The 18,899-nt window shown below is 44.0% G+C and overlaps 1 protein-coding gene across 1 annotated transcript in view; it reads right to left on the bottom strand.

Annotated features, from left to right (window-relative positions):
• SH3RF3 (SH3 domain containing ring finger 3) overlaps positions 1 to 18,899 on the bottom strand; it is a 1,248,419-nt gene that overhangs the window by 349,578 nt on the left and 879,942 nt on the right. Inside the window, exon 4 of the mRNA XM_085622642.1 lies at positions 16,539 to 16,892. Coding sequence (XP_085478768.1) covers positions 16,539 to 16,892 — 354 coding nt within the window. The remainder of the gene's footprint in view (positions 1 to 16,538; positions 16,893 to 18,899) is intronic.

The following is an 18,899-nucleotide window of genomic DNA, read 5'->3' as shown; positions in this document are numbered from 1 at the left end:
GTATATGTATGCATGCATTTATATTTGTATTTATATAGATATGCAGATTATATGTTTATATATGTATGTATATATATACACATACATATATATAAATGCATATGGATATATATATATATGTGCATATGTGTGCGTGTAGAGAGCGGTAGAGAGAGGTAGAGAGGTAGAGGTGTAGAGGTAGAGAGGTAGAGGTAGAGAGGTAGAGGTAGAGAGGTAGAGAGTAGTAGAGTGGTAGAGAGTAGAGGATGAGTAATAGAGAGTAGTAGAGAGGTAGAGAGAGTAGCAGAGAGTGAGTAGTAGAGAGTAGTAGAGTGAGTAGTAGAGAGTGAGTAGTAGAGAGTAGTAGAGACTGAGTAGTAGAGAGTGGATAATAGAGAATGAGTAGTAGAGAGTAGAAGAGAGTAGTAGAGAGTGAGTAGTAGAGTGAGTAGTAGAGAGTAGTAGAGAGTGAGTAGTAGAGAGTGAGTAGTAGAGAGTAGTAGAGAGAGTAGAAGTGAGTGAGTAGTAGATAGTGAGTAGTATAGAGTGAGTAGTAGAGAGTAGTAGAGAGTGAGTAGTAGAGAGTGAGTAATAGAGAGTGAGCAGTAGAGAGTGAGTAGTAGAGAGAGTAATAGAGAGTAGTAGAGTAGAGAGTAAGTAGTAGAGAGTGAGTAGTGGAGAGTAGTAGAGAGTGAGTAGTAGAGAGTGAGTAGTAGAGAGTGAGTAGTAGAGTGTGAGTAGTAGAGCGTAGTAGAGTGAGTAGTAGAGAGAGAGTAGTAGAGAGTGAGTAGTAGAGTAGTAGAGAGTGGGTGTTGGATTGTAGTAGAGAGTAGTAGAGTGAGTAGTAGAGAGTAGTAGAGAGTGAGTAGTAGAGAGTAGTAATAGAGTGAGTAGTAGAGAGTAGTAGCGAGTGAGTAGTTTAATTTAAAAGGAACACAATGAGGGGGACCATTTTGCCATAGAAATTATGATTAGCGCTGAAAAAAGAAAAATTAGGGCACATTTTGAGTGACTTCTCAAATCCTCATCTATTTTATTAAAAAAATCTGACATGCAGACTGAAACATGCTCTTTCAATACCAGCAGCAGACTTTCCTGGTGAGCAGTAGCTTTACTACAGTGACCTAATAAGCAACTAGAGTGCTACCATTCAGAATTTATGGCAAATGTGTGACACATCTCAATGACTTTTTGATGGAACCAAAGTAAACAAGCATTGAAAATGCAATAGGTCTCGCCCTCGTGTAAGTTAAAGCAATTCTGTTTGTAATTAGGTGGCTTTTTAGCTTTGCTTCTATTAGTGTTTTTCAAACTTTCATGTACATAACATGCATATCTATGCATATATGTATATGTATATGTATGCATGCATTTATATTTGTATTTATATAGATATGCAGATTATATATATGTTTATATATGTATGTATATATATCTATGCGCATACATATTTATAAATGCATATGCATATATATATGTGCATATGTGTGCGTGTAGAGAGAGGTAGCGAGAGGTAGAGAGGTAGAGGTGTAGAGGTAGAGAGGTAGAGGTAGAGAGGTAGAGAGTAGTAGAGAGAGAGGTAGAGAGAGGTAGAGAGTAGAGAGTGAGTAATAGAGAGTAGTGAGAGAGTAGTAGAGAGTAGTAGAGAGAGTAGCAGAGAGTGAGTAGTAGAGAGTAGTAGAGTGAGTAATAGAGAGTGAGTAGTAAAGAGTGAGTAGTAGAGAGTAGTAGAGAGTGAGTATTAGAGAATGAGTAGTAGAGAGTGAGTAGTAGAGAGTAGTAGAGAGTGAGTAGTACGGTGAGTAGTAGAGAGTAGTAGAGAGTGAGTAGTAGAGAGTAGTAGAGAGTGAGTAGTAGAGAGTAGTAGAGACTGAGTAGCAGAGAGAGAGAGTATTAGAGAGTAGTAGAGAGTGAGTAGTAGAGAGTAGTAGAGAGAGTAGTAGAGAGTGAGTAGTAGAGAGCAGTAGAGAGTGAGTAGTAGAGAGTGAGTAGTAGAGTGAGTAGTAGAGAATAGTAGAAAGAGAGTAGTAGAGAGTAGTAGAGAGTGAGTAGCAGAGAGAGAGTATTAGAGAGTAGGAAAGAGTGAGTAGCAGAGTGAGTAGTAGTGAGTAGTAGAGACTGAGTAGCAGAGAGAGAGTATTAGAGAGTAGTAGAGAGTGAGTAGTAGAGAGTGAGTAGTAGAGAGTAGTAGAGAGTGAGTTGTAGAGAGTGAGTAGTAGAGTTAGTAGTAGAGAGTGAGTAGTAGAGAGAAGTAGAGAGTAGTAGAGAGAGAGTAGTAGAGAGTGAGTAGTAGAGAGTGAGTAGCAGACAGTAGTAGAGTGTGAGTAGTAGAGAGTAGTAGAGAGTGAGTAGTAGAGAGTAGTGGAGTAGTAAAGAGTAAGTTGTAGAGAGTAGTAGAGAGTGAGTAGTAGAGTGAGTACTAGAGAGTAGTAGAGAGTGAGTAGTAGAGAGCAAGTAGTAGAGAGTGTGTAGTAGATAGTGAGTAGTAGAGAGTAGTAGAGAGTGAGTAGTAGAGAGAGTAGTGGAGAGTGAGAAGTAGAGAGAGTAGTAGAGTAGTAGAGAGTGAGTAGTAGAGTGAGTAGTAGAGAATAGTTGAGAGCGAGTAGTAGAGAGTGAGCAGTGGATCATGAGCAGTAGAGAGTAGTAGAGAGTGAGTAGTAGAGAGTGAGTAGTAGAGAGTGAGTAGTAGAGAGAGAGTAGTAGAGAGTGAGTAGTAGAGTAGTAGAGAGTAGTCAGTCAGTGTCAGTCAGTCAGAGTCAGTCAGTCAGTGTTAGTGTTAGTCAATCAGTGTCAGTCAGTGTCAGTCAATCAGTGTCAGTCAGTGTCAGTCCGTCAGTGTCAGTCAATCAGTGTCAGTCAGTGTCAGTCAGTCAGTCAGTGTCAGTCAGTCAATCAGTGTCAGTCATCGTCAGTCAGTCAGTTTCAGTCAATCAGTGTCAGTCAGTGTCAGTGTCAGTCAATCAGTGTCAGTCAGTGTCAATCAGTCAGTGTTAGTCAGTCAGTGTCAGCTAGAGCAGCTCTGCTGACCTGGTTCGCTGGCTCTAAAGCAGCTCTGCTGACCTGGTTCTCTCCCTCTAAAGCAGCTCTGCTGACCTGGTTTCTCTGGCTCTACAGCAGGTCTGCTGACCTGGTTCTCTGGCTCTAGAGCAGCTCTGCTGACCCGGTTCTTAGGCTCTAGAACAGCTCTGCTGACCTGGTTCTCTGGCTCTAAAGCAGCTCTGCTGAACTGGTTCTATGGCTCTAAAGCAGCTCTGCTGACCTGGTTCTCTGGCTCTAGAGCAGCTCTGTTGACCTGGTTCTCTGGCTCTAAAGCAGCTCTGCTGACCTGGTTCTCTGGCTCTAGAGCAACTCTGCGGGCCTGGTTCTCTGGCTCTAAAGCAGCTCTGCTGACATGGTTCTCTCCCTCTAAAGCAGCTCTGCTCGCCTGGTTCTCTGGCTCTAAAGCAGCTCTGCTGACCTGGTTCTCTCCCTCTAAAGCAGCTCTGCTGACCCGGTTCTCTGCCTCTAGAGCAGCTCTGCTGACCTGGTTCTCTGGTTCTAAAGCAGCTCTGCCGAACTGGTTCTATGGCTCTAAAGCAGCTCTGCTGACCTGGTTCTCTGGATCTAGAGCATCTCTGCTGACCTTTTTTTCTGGCTCTAAAGCAGCTCTGCTGAACTGGTTCTCTCCCTCTAAAGAGCTCAGCTGATCTGGTTCTCTGGCTCTAAAGCAGTTCTGCTGACCTAGTTCTCTGCCTCTAGAGCAGCTCTGCTGACCTGGTTCTATGGCTCTAAAGCAGCTCTGCTGACCTGGTTCTCTGGCTCTAGAGCAGCTCTGCTGACCTGGTTCTCTGGCTCTAAAGCAGTTCTGCTGACCTGGTTTCTCTGGCTCTACAGCAGCTCTGCTGACCTGGTTCTCGGCCTCTAGAGCAGCTCTGCTGACCTGGGTCTCTGGCTCTAGAGCTGCTCTACTGACCTGGGTCTCTGGTTCTAGAGCAGCTCTGCTAACCTGCTTCTTAGGCTCTAGAGCAGCTCTGCTGACCTGGTTCTCTGGCGCTACAACGGCTCTGCTGACCTGGTTTCTCTGGCTCTACAGCAGCTCTGTTGACTTGGTTCTCTGCACTCACGATGCACGCACCGGACTTCTCGAAAATATACTTAAAAATAATATAAGTTTATTATAAGTACAAATATATTATTTGTATGAATATCTTAGATAATCTCTTGCCCTAATATGTATATTAACCCCTTGTGTGCCCCGCCCTTTCCACGCCCTGTGCCGGGCGTTTCATTAGCGGGCGGGGCTCATGACGAGATAGTCTCGTCATGGGCACAGCGCAACCGCGGCCCATGACGAGACCATCTCGTCATGGGCACTCAAGGGGTTAAAGACACATACATATCATTTTGGAACATACATTTTTTTTGCGGGAGTCGCGCACCCAGCATGCCCCAGCACGTATATGACGTCACGCGGGACCCGCAACCGCGCAAGCATCTCGTACCATAATGCGCATGTGTCGCGAATGCGCGGGAGCAGGAGTCGCGGACTGGTCGCATACCAATCGCGCACATCACGTAATATTAAATGTATATGATGTAACTGAAAAACATGCAGCCGTCGCACACCGTACGCGGATCCTTCACGACTTTTCTAAAATGGTGGCTAGAATGCTCGCACCCACCGTGATGTGTACGCTTTGAGTGCGCAACTGCGAAAAAAATATTGTTTTTTTTTTTAAAGAAAATAATATAAATATATTAAAATAAAAATGAAAACCAGAAAATGAATCAATATTTCAGTTTGAATTTTTTTTAACTTTTTTTTTTGCAATTTTCAGAAAACACTTAAAAATTAGCATTTAAAAAACCTTTGAAATTCACTGAAAAAAAACATGGGTTTCAGAGACGTTATAGTTAGAAATTAGTATTTAAAAAAGCTTTGAAATTCACTGAAAAAACCATAGGTTTCAGGGGTGTTTTGTTAGCTGGCCATTTCACTCGTACAAAACCATAGAAATTCCTCCGTTATAGTTAGTTCGGCTAACTATAACTCGCGCGCCCGCAATGCACTGCTGATGATGTCACATATTGCATCATTCATGGCATGGTCAGTGACATCACTGATGACATCACTGATGACATCTCAAATAACATCACTGATGACATCATCCACATGACAATCTGATACACCTCATCATACACTAGTATAACCTTTCATCACTCACTGTAAAATACAGAGTACTATATTTAAACCATTGACACACCAATACCAGTTACTACATACCCACTCACTGATTCCTAAGTCTACATACACAACTACCCATTCAACAACAGAATCATCTATATATGCAGTCACTAATTAATACAACACTATCAAATGCACTTATACACATATGTAGACATTGACACACCAGCAGTCATCTTAGTCGGTTATGCAGTCATCCTACTCATTCATGATAAAAATTAATCACACTTACATTTACTCACTTACACAATTATCCAACAACACCTCATTTATTCAAACACATAACAACTCATAGTTAATATGTTAAAAAATCACCATTACAATTATACACTCATTCATATAGTTACTCTCACAATCACTGACTCTTACACATACTTATTTATATACACCAACTCTCACATACAATGCCTTTTATTTTTTTACTTTGTTGAAGATGTACAACTAAAACATTTATTCGCTCACCAACACACAAATAAATACACTCAGTCACCCAAACAACTGTTTCCACATGCACTCTTAAACCTACACACCTAGTCAATCAACCGTTCATACATCTATGCATAGAGTTACACACACCGCATCCAACCACACACAAACTCCAACCACACACAAACTCAGTGTCCCATACAAATACTCACCCAACTAATTAATAACTAATATACACACTCATGTGGTTAGTGACCAACTTATACAGCATGTTATACAACAACAAACAACAGAGACAGTGCTGCACACATTCACATAGTTTAGTTACTAATCCATGTATTAAGTGAGACACTTTTAATTACTCACTTAAACAGACAGTCAGACAGCTACTAAATCCTCCATCCAGACAGTTATATATCCACTCAATCTTCAATACAGACTGGTATATGTATAATACATATTTAAATTTCAAACTAAACCACATTCACTGGATGATGTAATCAGCGATGTCATTTGAGATGTCATCAGTGATGTCATGAATGATGCAATATGTGACATCATGAGCAGTGCATTGCTGGCGCGCGAATTATAGTTAGCAGAACTAACTATAACGGAGGAATTTCTATGGTTTTGAACGAGTGAAATGGCCAGCTAACTATAACACCCCTGAAACCTATGATTTTTTCTGTGAATATATATATATATATATATATATATATATATGAGTAATTTATCACTGTACGGTGAAAGTAAAGAACGCACTCTCTCAATTGTAAGATGAATGGCGGTTTATTCAATGGCTGCCATGCCCCAACGCGATTCGGTCACTACAGGAGTGGCCCATGCAAATAAGAGTGGTGAGGCGGTGGGGAGGGGTAGGGGGCACTTCACAGACGGCGCGAGGCTCTTACCTGCACAGGCCGCTCCTGCTCACCATGACCTATTCAAGTCAGTGGAAGAAAATAATCAAAAGAAAATTAAATCAGAGATTAGGTGGGCAATCTGAGGACTGAGTGCCACGAGCGTCACTGGGATTTCCTGGACTTGCCTCGGGGAGCTCGTCTATGAGCCTTGCTGCACTTCACCAAAAGCATTACTAGCTTGTTAGGTGTAATCCATTCTGAAAGCTATTGAAATGCTCTTCTTGATGGACAAAAGACAGCCATTAACAAAAAGGAGTTCTCCTGTTTTAATGGGCTGAACTCAGCATGCCCACCATTAAGGATGGCGCATGCAAATTCTCATGAAAGGTTTCTGCGAAGCAGTGTGTTTCCAGGCAGCGGCGTTTCATTTCAAAGCAGCCAGTGCTTCTTGTTGTAGGCAATACCCCCTATTAATTACTATTGCCACAGTTTCATAGGGTGTAGTAAAAGAATATTACATTTTTTTATCAGCAGACAGTGCTGGATTTCATAAGTGTTTTAAGTCTGGAATCTTTCAAGATCTTTTGATTTTACCAAATACATTTGCATAATAGACTTACTTACAGCATAGCTGCCAAGATTTCAAGATTTAGTTAATGTGTAACAGTTCCAGATTTGTGACTGTTAGGTGCCAGTGCTCTGCACGCCAGGATGGCATGAGCCTTCATCGCTCCAGGCCATGGGCAGAGTTGCTGCTTATTTATCTTACACAACTAACAACCACTGGTAAAGCCAATAGCCCTGACTTGTTGTAGGCAGGGCTGGCTTTAGCGCTGGTGGCGCCCAGTGCAACAATAATTTTTGGCGCCCCCTCCAGGACCTCCTCCTTGGATTCCCTCAAAAGCACTGGGCAAAAGTGCGCCTCATCTCTCCAATCATAAGTTAATGCTAAACACAGCGTGTCCCCCCCCCCCAATCGAGGTCAGCACTCCCTCCACAGGTCAGCGCCCAGTGCAGCCACACCAATTGCACTACCCTAAAGCCATCCCTGGTTGTAGGTGTAATGTTACTTGTTTTATTATATATCTGTATGCAATGACAGAAGCAGTAAAATACCAGTCGGGCAGAACACTATGCTAAACACAGATTTTTACCTTGCGCATTTTTAAGCCACGCCCTTGATGGGGCGTAATTATCTTAGTATTATTTGTCTCCGTCAATTCCATGATACTAATACATCCTTAAAAAAAAACCACAACTAACAGTTTGACTCAAAAAATACATGAGAGTTTAATCTGAATCGTAAAATCATGCAGTATGATTGCAAACCAGTTTGAGATGAAATTTGTTCACGAGAGAGAAGAAAAATGTATAATGTTAATGAACTCACAAAACATATGTGCTATGAAAACCTATAAATGCTAAAATGTGTGACTTAATGGTGTAGGTTTTAACTAAATGATAATAAAAAGTTAGAAAAGTACTCATTTAGTAGCAAAAGTGGACTAACATAAGTTGTTGAAAATGAAAACGAGAAAATGACTTTTGTTCATATACTATCATGGAAAGCTGCAATTTCAAAGTGTCGAGAGAAAATGTGTTTGTTCACTTATAAATGATTTAGCAAATGAGGTAATGCTTAAGGGGATACAAAATGGTGTTTGATTAATAATTTTTATGAAGAAATAATAATCACACATGAAGCAGCTTCATCTATATTCAATTAAATGTTTGAAAGATTAATACCTTTTCAGTAAATATTAATGTTCTTAGTAGGGCTTCAGTGTTGGAAATAAAATACATTTCTCATTCGAAAAAGACTAGAATGAGCTGACATGACTTCACTACCAGTTGTGGGATTTTTTGATAAAGTTTCTTTCTCTAGTTTTGAATAAAGGACACTCTCTCTGCTAGTACAAAACTGTGTCGAATTTGTTGTAAGCTCAGAAGAGAGTGCTTGGGAAAGGACATGATAAGTTACAAATGAAATTGAACTTTTTATAAAAGGATGAGCATCAGACAATGGTATTACGTCTAATTTCCGGATCAAGTTGGTAATATAATGATCACCCCATGGACAGACCATAGACTTCGACCAATGGAAATCGTGCAAAACTGCATAAAGGATACTTCTGTGGGAAGGAGCTATGCATAATCAGAAGTATAACTGCCCTTGGGAACAGAACTGTGAGCTGGCTATTCTTGAAATTTCCTATATACCTGGCTTGCTGTCGGACTGAACCTTCCTGAATTCCTGCACTTCGCCAGCTGGCAAAGTTGTGCTGGCAAACCCTTCGGTCGAAGGTTTAAATGACTCCGGCTATTGCACGCTGTGCTCAAGTGTCTTTTTGGGCTCACCTTGAGTCTCTGTATTCCTGACCATCTGCAACTGATCTTTGGTTTGTATGATTCATAATCTGTATTCTGATATTGCTTTATATTCTCTCTCTCTCTCTCTCTCTCATTCTCACCAGGTATTTGAATTAAAATGCATTTGACTCTGAACTGTGATGAGTTGTGATCTTACCTGTACTAAAACATTAATCGATATTAAATGATTTTAAATGTATTTTTTGTGCTTTGACCATTTGAAATTCGGAGTTAGATAAAGATTTGTTGATTATAACCTTTATTCGTATGTCGTTTCTTAGTGTATAGTCTTCGGATATATTATGCTTGACAGGTAGTCATTTCTTTATTCAAGGTCCTCATGAAGGAGACGTCATTCGTCTCTAAGTTATCCAAGTCCCTGTTAGCTCGATTCAAAGATCCAGCTGAGGACCTTGACTGATTTGTGATATTATAAACATTGATACTGTAGAGTTTTTATGTGCCAAACTCTGTGATATTGTTGATGATGGTAGCTAAGGTGAGTAAGATGTGGTTTTTGATAAGTATGTAATAAACCCTTTGTTTCCGCTGAATCACCCTTATTTACATTGACCATGCCCCTTTGAGAGACCCCCAAGTTTTTTCAGTCCACTTAACGCCCTGTCAAAAGGAGACAGGATTTTATAGGTTGAAAAGCTCTAAGTCAGCATAATTATTACTTGACTTGAAATCAGTAGAAATGACTGCATGGCATTTGACCGAGACTTCATAATAATCAAATGACATGACATAAATGAGGGTCTTTTGAGCACTGTGGCTAGTGTTAACAGTGACAAATATCTACATGGTTACCGGGGTCTTGGAACCTTTGGCCGGCAGCATGCTTCTTCTCCCCCCGGCATGAGTGGAACCTTTGGGGCATACTGTGTCGGTGTCCCAATGAGCACCATCTTGGATTGGGCTTCTTATTTAGTCCAAGAGGGTGTCCCTCATTCTGGGGAAGGCATTTTTCCAATCCAATTTGGAGGAATTAGTTCCTGTTTGGGTTTCTTCACTTCTAGGTCAAGTAAAATCATTTAAGTGAGGTCGGGGGTTGGTTTGCGCCAGCGCTCCTACAATGTCATAACAGTGTTTTTTTATGTTCACATCCTTATTATTTTTCCTGAGTTAGGGCACTTTGATGTTGCTCTGATGATTGGTTTCCTGCTGGCGACATTGGAGTATTTTTGCTTCTGCTTTTTTCCCTCGTCAGTAGTGGTTTCTTTCTTTGGACAGGTGCCATATGCTGTTTACTGCACCACCAGTTGGTACAGTGGCTAAAGAAAGAAATCACTTATTTCCTCTGTAAAATCCATGAAGCTGCTAGTATTTCAGTTCAGTTCAGTGACAATTTGTGTGACATTTCATTATGAGCAGACTAAAGTAGGAGTGTTAAAATTACTTTTCTTTTGTTTTCCTATGGTCTACAAATTGTCTTTAAAAAAGCCACTACTGGCTAGAGATGTCAGTTAAAAAAAGGACCATTTGACAGCTATGTCTTGGACTTCTCACCTTTCAAGCCCTCACACGTATTCATGGGGGACACACCCAGGAGGTATCATCTGAAAAATATAGAATTTCTTTTTCAGAACTTCTGGTGGGAATTAAAATGGTAACAGTATCAACAGGATAACTGTAAGAAAGAGCTCCTTTTGGCATGGTTACATTCCACTTTTTGCCTGACTCTGAATGCAGCTTTGAATGAATGTTCACTGGGTACCTCCTAATCAGGTTCCAAGTGCCTATGTTCTTTCCCAAAACTGTACTTGTGTTTCTACAATTGGCACATGTCTGGCCCACATGTAAGCCCCTTGTAAAAGGTACCAGTGGTACCAAGGGCATTGTGACCAGAGAGGGTCTCTTAGGGCTGCAGCATGTATTATGCCACCCTAAGAGACCCCTCACCAAACACATGCACAATGCCACTGGAACCTGTGTGTCTTGGTGCAACTAAAGGTGAAGAGTCGACCTGGCACACATCCCTGTGTGCCAGGCCTGCCAGTGCTGCCAGAGGCATATATAAGTCACCCTTACAGCAGGGGTTACAGCTCTGAGGCTTCCGCGCCTCTCAGAAGGCCTCTGATGAGGATGTTATTCCTCCTCCTTCTTCTATTTTCTAAGTCACCCTATTTCAATTGCAATTTGATTTGCTGCTCCTCCAAGGTCGTGACCCTGCACCATAGTACTCCCTGTTCTTCCGAGCAGGCATCTACAGAATTGTCCAGGTTATCCACATGCCCACCGATTCCGTTAACCTCTCATTTGAGCTCATGCATGCAGGTCTTGACATCAGATTCGAGAGAGCCTATTTCAGGTCTGATTTCCTGGAGAAACTTGTCCATATAAGCTTGTGTGATAGGCACTGTGAAAGCATCGTCAGAGCTGGAGTGGTGCCACAAGGGTCCATGCTTGCAGAATATAACTTCTGCCACAAGGTGGTGACTGGATTGTCTCTGAGATGGCCACTGAAGGTGTCCTTCGAGGATCTGTCACGTGGCATGACAGATAGACGCAAGATTCCACAGTATGTGCAGGAGCCCTGGGGGGTGGCGTTTATATAAGGGCCCTGGAAATGGATAAATTCCTCAGGTCTAGGTAGCAGCACCCAACTTCCCACACAGTGCATTAAGCAGAAGAAGTTGCCAGTCCCCCGAAGAGGTAACAGATTCCAATGGCGGAGCCGGGGTGAGTCCCAGGGCCATGACAGGAGGTCACCGCCTGGCGCCCTACCCCCAATGGAGGCACTGACAGGCAGAGCACAGGATGATGTATGGCACAGGACTGGCGGTGGCGATGTAAAGAGTTTAATGCCCCAGATCTTACACAGAGTACATGGGCCCCCGTTCACTAGGTCACCGCCTCAGCCAGAGAAAGGGGGTTCACAGGGGTGGGGTGTGCCCTCATGATGATGCTTGAGTCTAGAACCAAGCAGGGAGGACAGTCCCCCATGGGACCCCCAGAAGCAGTGAAGACAGTAGATTGCACAGGTCTAAAACAGGTTGACTGCAGGAGCCCAGGGGCCCACTGCTGAGTGTCCATGTCCACCACCACTTTATTCAATCCGCCCTCAACAGGTGAGTGTATCCGCTGGACCCAAGAGGAAGTAGAAGGATTCACTGGGCTGAAGGGCCCATTGGGCGGAATGTTCAGTGTGCGCTGCAAAGCCAGAGCCAGGGGTCCCAGACAGCCTCGGAGTTCAAGCGCTGGTGCAGAGCCCTAACGGAGAGTGCGATAGGGTCCCAGGGGCAACACTATCAGGGATGCCTCCAGCGGTAGAAAGAGGCAAGTCTTCAAGTTTCACTCCACCCGCTACGTAGTTGACAGGCGGTGGCAAGGCAATGCTCCAGGAGGACTGGGGGGCCCACAGCACACCGTGCCTAGTTAGAAGGATCCTGTGCCGCGACCATGCAGCACTCAGGCCGCAGCGTGGACCAGCTCAAAATGGCGGCACCAATCAGCCCTGGGTCTGCTGACAAGTCAAAGCAGGTTCATGGGTGCTGCCAGTCCAGAGGGGGCGGGTGTGGGGCAGGGAGTGCTCACTAGAGTGCTGTGTAGTCCCATGGTAATGCAGTGATGCTGTAGGGCCGCCGTCCTGCCCGTCCACTCCGGGATCTCTGGTCTTCAAGGAGATGGCTGGACCATGTGTTGCACCGCCCAAGGAATGTCAGGTTCGTCCCAGGGCATGTTGGGAAATTCACTCCACTCATTGTGTAGTTGGCAGGCGGTGGCTAGATGGGGGTTCAGAATAGCCGGGGAGCCACTACACAGTCCTTATGCCAGGATAGGAGGCCCGGGCAACGCGACTACACAGCACATAGGCCACCGCAAAGACCACTGCAATATGATGGCTCCAACCAGCCCCAGGCTGCAGGTGAGGTCAAGCGGGTCCACGGGTGCTGCCAGTCCCATGGGAGGTGACCAGGAGCGGGGCTGTCTCTCAGGTTGCGCTGGAGGCATGCAGCAATTCCAGCAAGGTTTTAGGACCCTTGCTCCGCCCACCTGTCCCAGGGTCGCCATTCCACAAGATGGCAGTTGAGCCGTATGTCTCTCCAGCTGCGTCCTGCCAGTGTCACCTCAGTGCTTGTTAGCCGTGCTTGGGCTCACCTCCCCGGTGTCTGGAGATGTCGCAGGGCCAGGGCACCAGGTTGTGCTGTTTCTCCTCTTCTCAGGTGCTGGAATTAAACTAAGGCGGCAAGTGGGGAGCTAGAACTGCAGATAGGCATGTCTCACTCCATCACAGGGTAGGCCATGGCACCCAAGATCAGGCTTCTGAACACCAATGCAAAATCGGTCTTTTTGTATGGAGCAGAAACTTGGAGGGCAACAATGACCACCACCAACAGAGCCCAAGTCTTCATCAACACCTGTCTGAGGAAGCTGCTCCAAATCCACTGGCAAAGCCATTCAGCAACAACGACCCATGGCAGCAGACTTCCCAACTCCCTGTCCATGAAAAAATCATGAAAGGATGCTGGGGCTGGAAAGGTCACATCCTCTGAATGCCTGCATCAAACACAACCAGGCAAGCTCTAACCTGAAACCCTCTTGGGAAAAGGGTAAAGCTGAAGGCCACGAAATATCTGGTGCTGAGGTCTTGAGGCTGACTTCAAGGATATGGGCTATACCTAGAGTCATATTGAAAGACAAGCCCAATACAGAAGTGGCTGGAGAGTCCTGATTAACTTCCTATACCCCAGGAGGGTTGGAGAAGACATAAGTAAATACGTTTTAGTGATAAACTAGCCCCAATAAGGACAACTCAGATGCAATTTATAAGAACCCCAGAGAATAGTTTAGTTCCTAGGTCAAGCTTAGAAAAGAGACTAGTGAAAATTGTGAAATACTCAAGTTGCAGTGGCCCAGCTGCAATACTGTAGACAAAGTAGTTCCTCTGACATCACTCCAGATTTAGGTTCTCTGTTTGCCGAAGCCTAGTTGAAATACTATTGACACAATACTTTCTGGCTAACCAGAAGCCAGACATGATTTGTGAGATGTAGGAAATGCAGAGAAAATAAACAGATCTTGACAAGCCAGTAAAAACATTGCTTGCAAGATAACCTTTGGAGGGTTAAGCCATGATGTGTGATACCAGCGAGAGAGAGTATTTTGTGGCCACCCAAATTTGTTGGTCTATCCATCTAGTCTTTTTGATTTGACAGTGGACTTGCAGGTTTACACTTGTTACATCACATCAGCTTGATTAATTCACCCAATTATTACATATTATGTGTTTCACTCTAGTACACTTCATATCAGTCGTGGCTCGCATGACTCACGGGTGGCAGGGTCGTGTGGGTGTTCGTGTGGGGGGATCCGAATTTAACAAAAAACAATAAAACGTACCTTACCGGGTCCCGCGCCACCTCCACTCCTGGCTGGGTCCCACTGCTGGAACAGGACAAGCCAAGGCAGCCTCCCTCCCCTAAGCCAATCACAACGCTGCAATGGCAGCGTTGTGATTGGACCGGACAGCACACAGGCGGGCGCCTGTAGGGAGGCCATTTTTTCTATCTAGGTTGCATGCACCATACATAGAGAAGATGTAAAGTGAGCATGACTGGTTTTGTCGGTCCCAGAAGGCCGACCAAACAGTCAAGGCTCACAACAGTGGGCAAGCCACTCCTTGCCGTCCCGCCCACCCGCACGCCCTCAACCAGGCATACCCTCCTGCCCGCCCCAACCAGGCATACTGTTCTACTTTCTCGCAGCACGAGAAGCAGGAACATAAAGTGATATTTAAAATACCATTTTATGTTTCTGCTTCTCGCACTGCGAGAAAACAGTGGGGCGACGCTCCTCCGGTCCTGCTTAAAACTTGAGCTTCTTGCAGCTTTGACGATCTACCTCAACACCAAAATCTAACAAAACATAATTCCAGACCCCTCTTACAGTGGTTAATGTTCCTCAATCCTAAACATAATAATCAGACCCTGCTACATCTCCAATAATGCCCATCAATCTAGTAACGTACTACCACCCACTAAGATCGGATTCTCTCGTAGCTCTGATAATTCAGATATATCTGCAATTCTACCACCTACTTATTCTGGTACCCTTTCACCTGACAGTAACCCTCAATCACAAGCCCTAGGACTCCACTTGCTTCTTCGCCGTGCACCCTCCCCCTACTTTTCAAGCTGTAACACTGAGAAACATACCTACATGTGTCTCCTTGCAACACCCATTCCTGACATTTTGAGCTTAAAGTAGGGTTGCGTTCTTCTCCAATGCAAGCATCACAAGGGCGTGCAAAGTTGCAGAAGCTTCACAAACTTCACAAAGTTTTCAGGTATAGAAAAAATATACAGAAAATATCCTACAAAAGATATGTTTTGTGGCAAAAACTACCCACAAAAAAAGAATTGCCTTGCAGAAAATCTTGTGGGAAAACCTTTGTAGCGGAAATTGTCAATAGCAAGCAAAGGTTTCGCAAACTTGACAGCCTTCGCTGAGCCCTGCCCCCTACCATGAACCATGCTAGTTCCTTCATATCCTCTTCTGCCTGCTGTTCCTTCTGTCTCTTCTCAGACAGTTCATGTAATCTGTCTTTCTTTCGTCCATCTCCTCTCAACTGATATGGAGTCTTTCTGATTCGTCTGGAATACATTTTCCAGGGGTTTTAACACTTTCATACATTATACACATCCGTTTTTTTCATTTTTCATGGATTGCTTGCAAGTTCCATATTTTACGCTGTGAAATATGAGTCTCATTGTGGATCTGTTTTGTCAGATTATGGTTGCTTTGATTGCATGCGCCAATCAGCACATGCACCAAAATAGATTTGGCCCTAGAGAAGGCTAGCTGCTCATGGTTTTTAGTGAGATCAGCTCCCTATGTCATTTCACACCAACTTTCACAGATTCATCCGTACTGAGCGTCAAACACAAGGCTGGCCTCTGATGGTGCACACCCCACCAGAACCATTTTTCAACAACTATATTTTCTCTGACCAGCATCTTTCCTCTCTCCCCGATTATACACAGACCTGTCCTGCCAACCAGTCCAATAGCGCACTACCGGGCATATTTACAAGGACGGCGATAAATAAAAGCAAAGCGCGCTCAGCGCTTTTTTATTTATCGCTGTCTATCTTTGGAATTTATCGCCCTGGTAGCGCGTTATTAACAACGCGTTTCTCCAGGGCAATAAAAATTCCTGCGATAGAGGGGAAAGTGCCGTTTTGCAGGGAACATCGCTGGTTCTCCAGCGATGTTCCCAGCAAAACGGCGATAACCTTGCTGATACGACCCTGTGGTCGTATCAGCATAATCCACCCCCAATGTTAGGGATAGGTAAGTCTGCATTTTAGCAGACATTAGTTTTTGGCGAAAACAGCGGTTTTCTCCAAAAACTAACGTCTGCTTAAATGCTGGGGCAGCCTTGTAAATATTGCGAGTTGCACATCAGCGATATTTGCAAGGTTGTACTGCCCAGTGACGCCCACTTTGCATCTCATTAGAGATGCAAAGGGAGGCGTTGGGTAAAAGGGTGCTAACATGCGCTAATTCATGTTATCACCCTCTTGTAAATAGGGCGAAAAGATTATCTCCACTTTTTTGGCTTTTAAAACCAAAAAAGCGGAGATAATGCCCTTGTTAATATGCTCCTTAGATGTTACCAACTTCACACAACCAATTGACCAAACATAGCTCAAACGTCTTCATAATTACCTGGGCTGGAGCACTGGAGGAAAGATGCGTCAATTCTCCAATTCTGGCAGCAGCTCTGGGATCGCTGGAACTGATCAGGACGGGTGCGCTAATTTCCATGGAGTGCCGGATGTTCATGGCCTGAGAGGCTTTGTGAGTCATGCTCAGGGCGGTGAAGGAATGGCGCTTCTTGGCATTCTTCTTGCTGTCAATACGCCGCTGGAAGGCGCTCACTGCTCCTGGGCTGTTCAATGTGGAACACTGGGCTACGTTGACCGTCACGCTGGTGTCGGGTGGTAATGGGACGTCACAGCCTGAGGCAGCCGCTGTGCGGGCCTTGTCTGTCTCAATCAGTTGCTTTGCTGCGTCGTTGAGCTACAGAGAAGATGGGAGCGAAAGGACAAGCGCGGATTAGGTCTGGACTCCTTGCGCAGCATCAGTTTGATTCATACGGAACAAACAAACAGCATACAGGCCATGTTTACTATACTCCTACAAAAGCAATTTCATGGTCTACTGTGTGCATCACTACTACATCCTGAAGACCTGACATGAGAAAACGTTACTTACCTCTAATGTGTTTCTGCATGGTTCGTTGACTCCGCGTGTTGTCTTCATATTAATTAGACAGCAAGCTCAGATGATCATCTCCCCTACCCTTTAAAGTTAAATGTAACATCTGGGCATGTTTACAGCTTCACTGCCAGGACTCTTAGAAGGTGTCTGCTTTATTTGTGGACTTAACAGTCTGTTGAAACAAGGGGGAGCATATCTACTAGAGATTTTGGACATAGTTACAAAAGAAGGTACATGGCACCTGCGGCATGTGGGTGGTTACATCTAGAGGTAGTGTAGATACTAAACTGGGAATGGCAGAAATATATGATTAAACAGAGATACTATGGACGAAGTACACTTGATGTGTTTTACGAAAAGTAGTGTTCGTCTTCGCTTGGGCAAAAGTGGTTCTTTTCTGGCACTATAGTTCTAGGTAAAAAGGAGGCTTGGTTTCAGGACAGTCTTGAAGATGTGGAGAAAGACATTTGCTTAGAGTTTGTCAGGAGATGAGTTTAAGGGCAGAGAGCCACAATATTTGGGTCTATATGTTGCCCAGGGTGGTTTGAACCACTAAGGGAACAAGCATTAAAAAAAAAACACTTTCTTGCTCTGGATCATGGCACTTTCAGTTGAGATTAAGAGCGTGTAAATTATGTTTTTTATTCAGCATGATCAGCTAACTTTTGAAACTGTGCTGAACTCAACGAAAGGAGATAGATACAATGTATAATATAGGATACATTTCAAATAGTGCCCAATGAGCTGGAACACCTCTAGGCGCTTAGCCCTCTGTGTTCGTTCTTGGCGCTGTGCTGGAGGCCAATGCTCTCCCAATTTTCACCTTCAAGGACATAGTAGTGGAATCCATCTTCGTTCTCCTCAGAGCTCGAGTTCTCAAGAGTGGTTATGAGCCATAGTTGGGAAGAACCAAGGGCACTCTCAAATGAAGGATGCCCTCTGCCTGATGTTGCTATGAGTAGTCTCTGTTCCACAATTCAATGTCTTGCATAGTCACGAAAACCATCGGGAGGCTGGTTTGTGATGGGCGATCCACCATGTTGGATGCTCTTAAATGATCTGCTTTGATTGAGTATTTTTGTTGCATAATAACTAGGTACAGTGAGGGCAAAAATGTTTAGCAAAATATTAAAGAGGCAAAATCCACCCATTGTTTTCTTAGTTCCCATGCTCAGCAGTCAAACCTGAGAAATGAGCAGATATCACAATTCATGGATTTTGTGTGATTCAGCATGGTCAAGCAAGGTCTAGGGAGAAACACCTAACTGCCCACAAAGTGGGCAAATCCTTTGGTTAAGTTTCTCTTTACCTCATTTCACTAGGGAGAACCACCCAAGCTTTCCAAATGGGACAGTTTTCATTTTTCACGCCTTTCTCTTTTCTGTGGTTCATAGAAGTGAACTTAACAGAATCTCATCAGAATTAATTTCCGCAGACCACAGAATAACAAGCTTTGACAAAGGCAATAGGCCTCAATAGGTGCCAAACTGCCGCTTTGCTAAACAATGTCTGTAAAGCATTGTTAAAAAACGTAACAGAAAAAATACTTTTAAATACTTGAGGAAAAGCGTGCATATGATGTCGCAACAACATTCTCAAATGCTTTCCACTCAGAAAATTCCTAACAGAATTTAAAAAGAATATGGTTACAGACCCACAGGGCATTGCAGAAGCATTCGCGTAGAGCCGGTCTACACCTCCTCAACCAAGTATACGGCAGAGGACTCACGTCAACTGTTAGTCGACATATACCTACCCACTTTATCCGCTGTCGATAGGAACGCTTTGGAGGAGGATCTTACAGAA

The sequence above is a fragment of the Triturus cristatus genome, chromosome 8, assembly GCF_964204655.1.
Source record: "Triturus cristatus chromosome 8, aTriCri1.1, whole genome shotgun sequence".
Classification (NCBI taxonomy): domain Eukaryota; kingdom Metazoa; phylum Chordata; class Amphibia; order Caudata; family Salamandridae; genus Triturus; species Triturus cristatus.
This window is presented reverse-complemented; position numbering and strand designations above follow the sequence as displayed.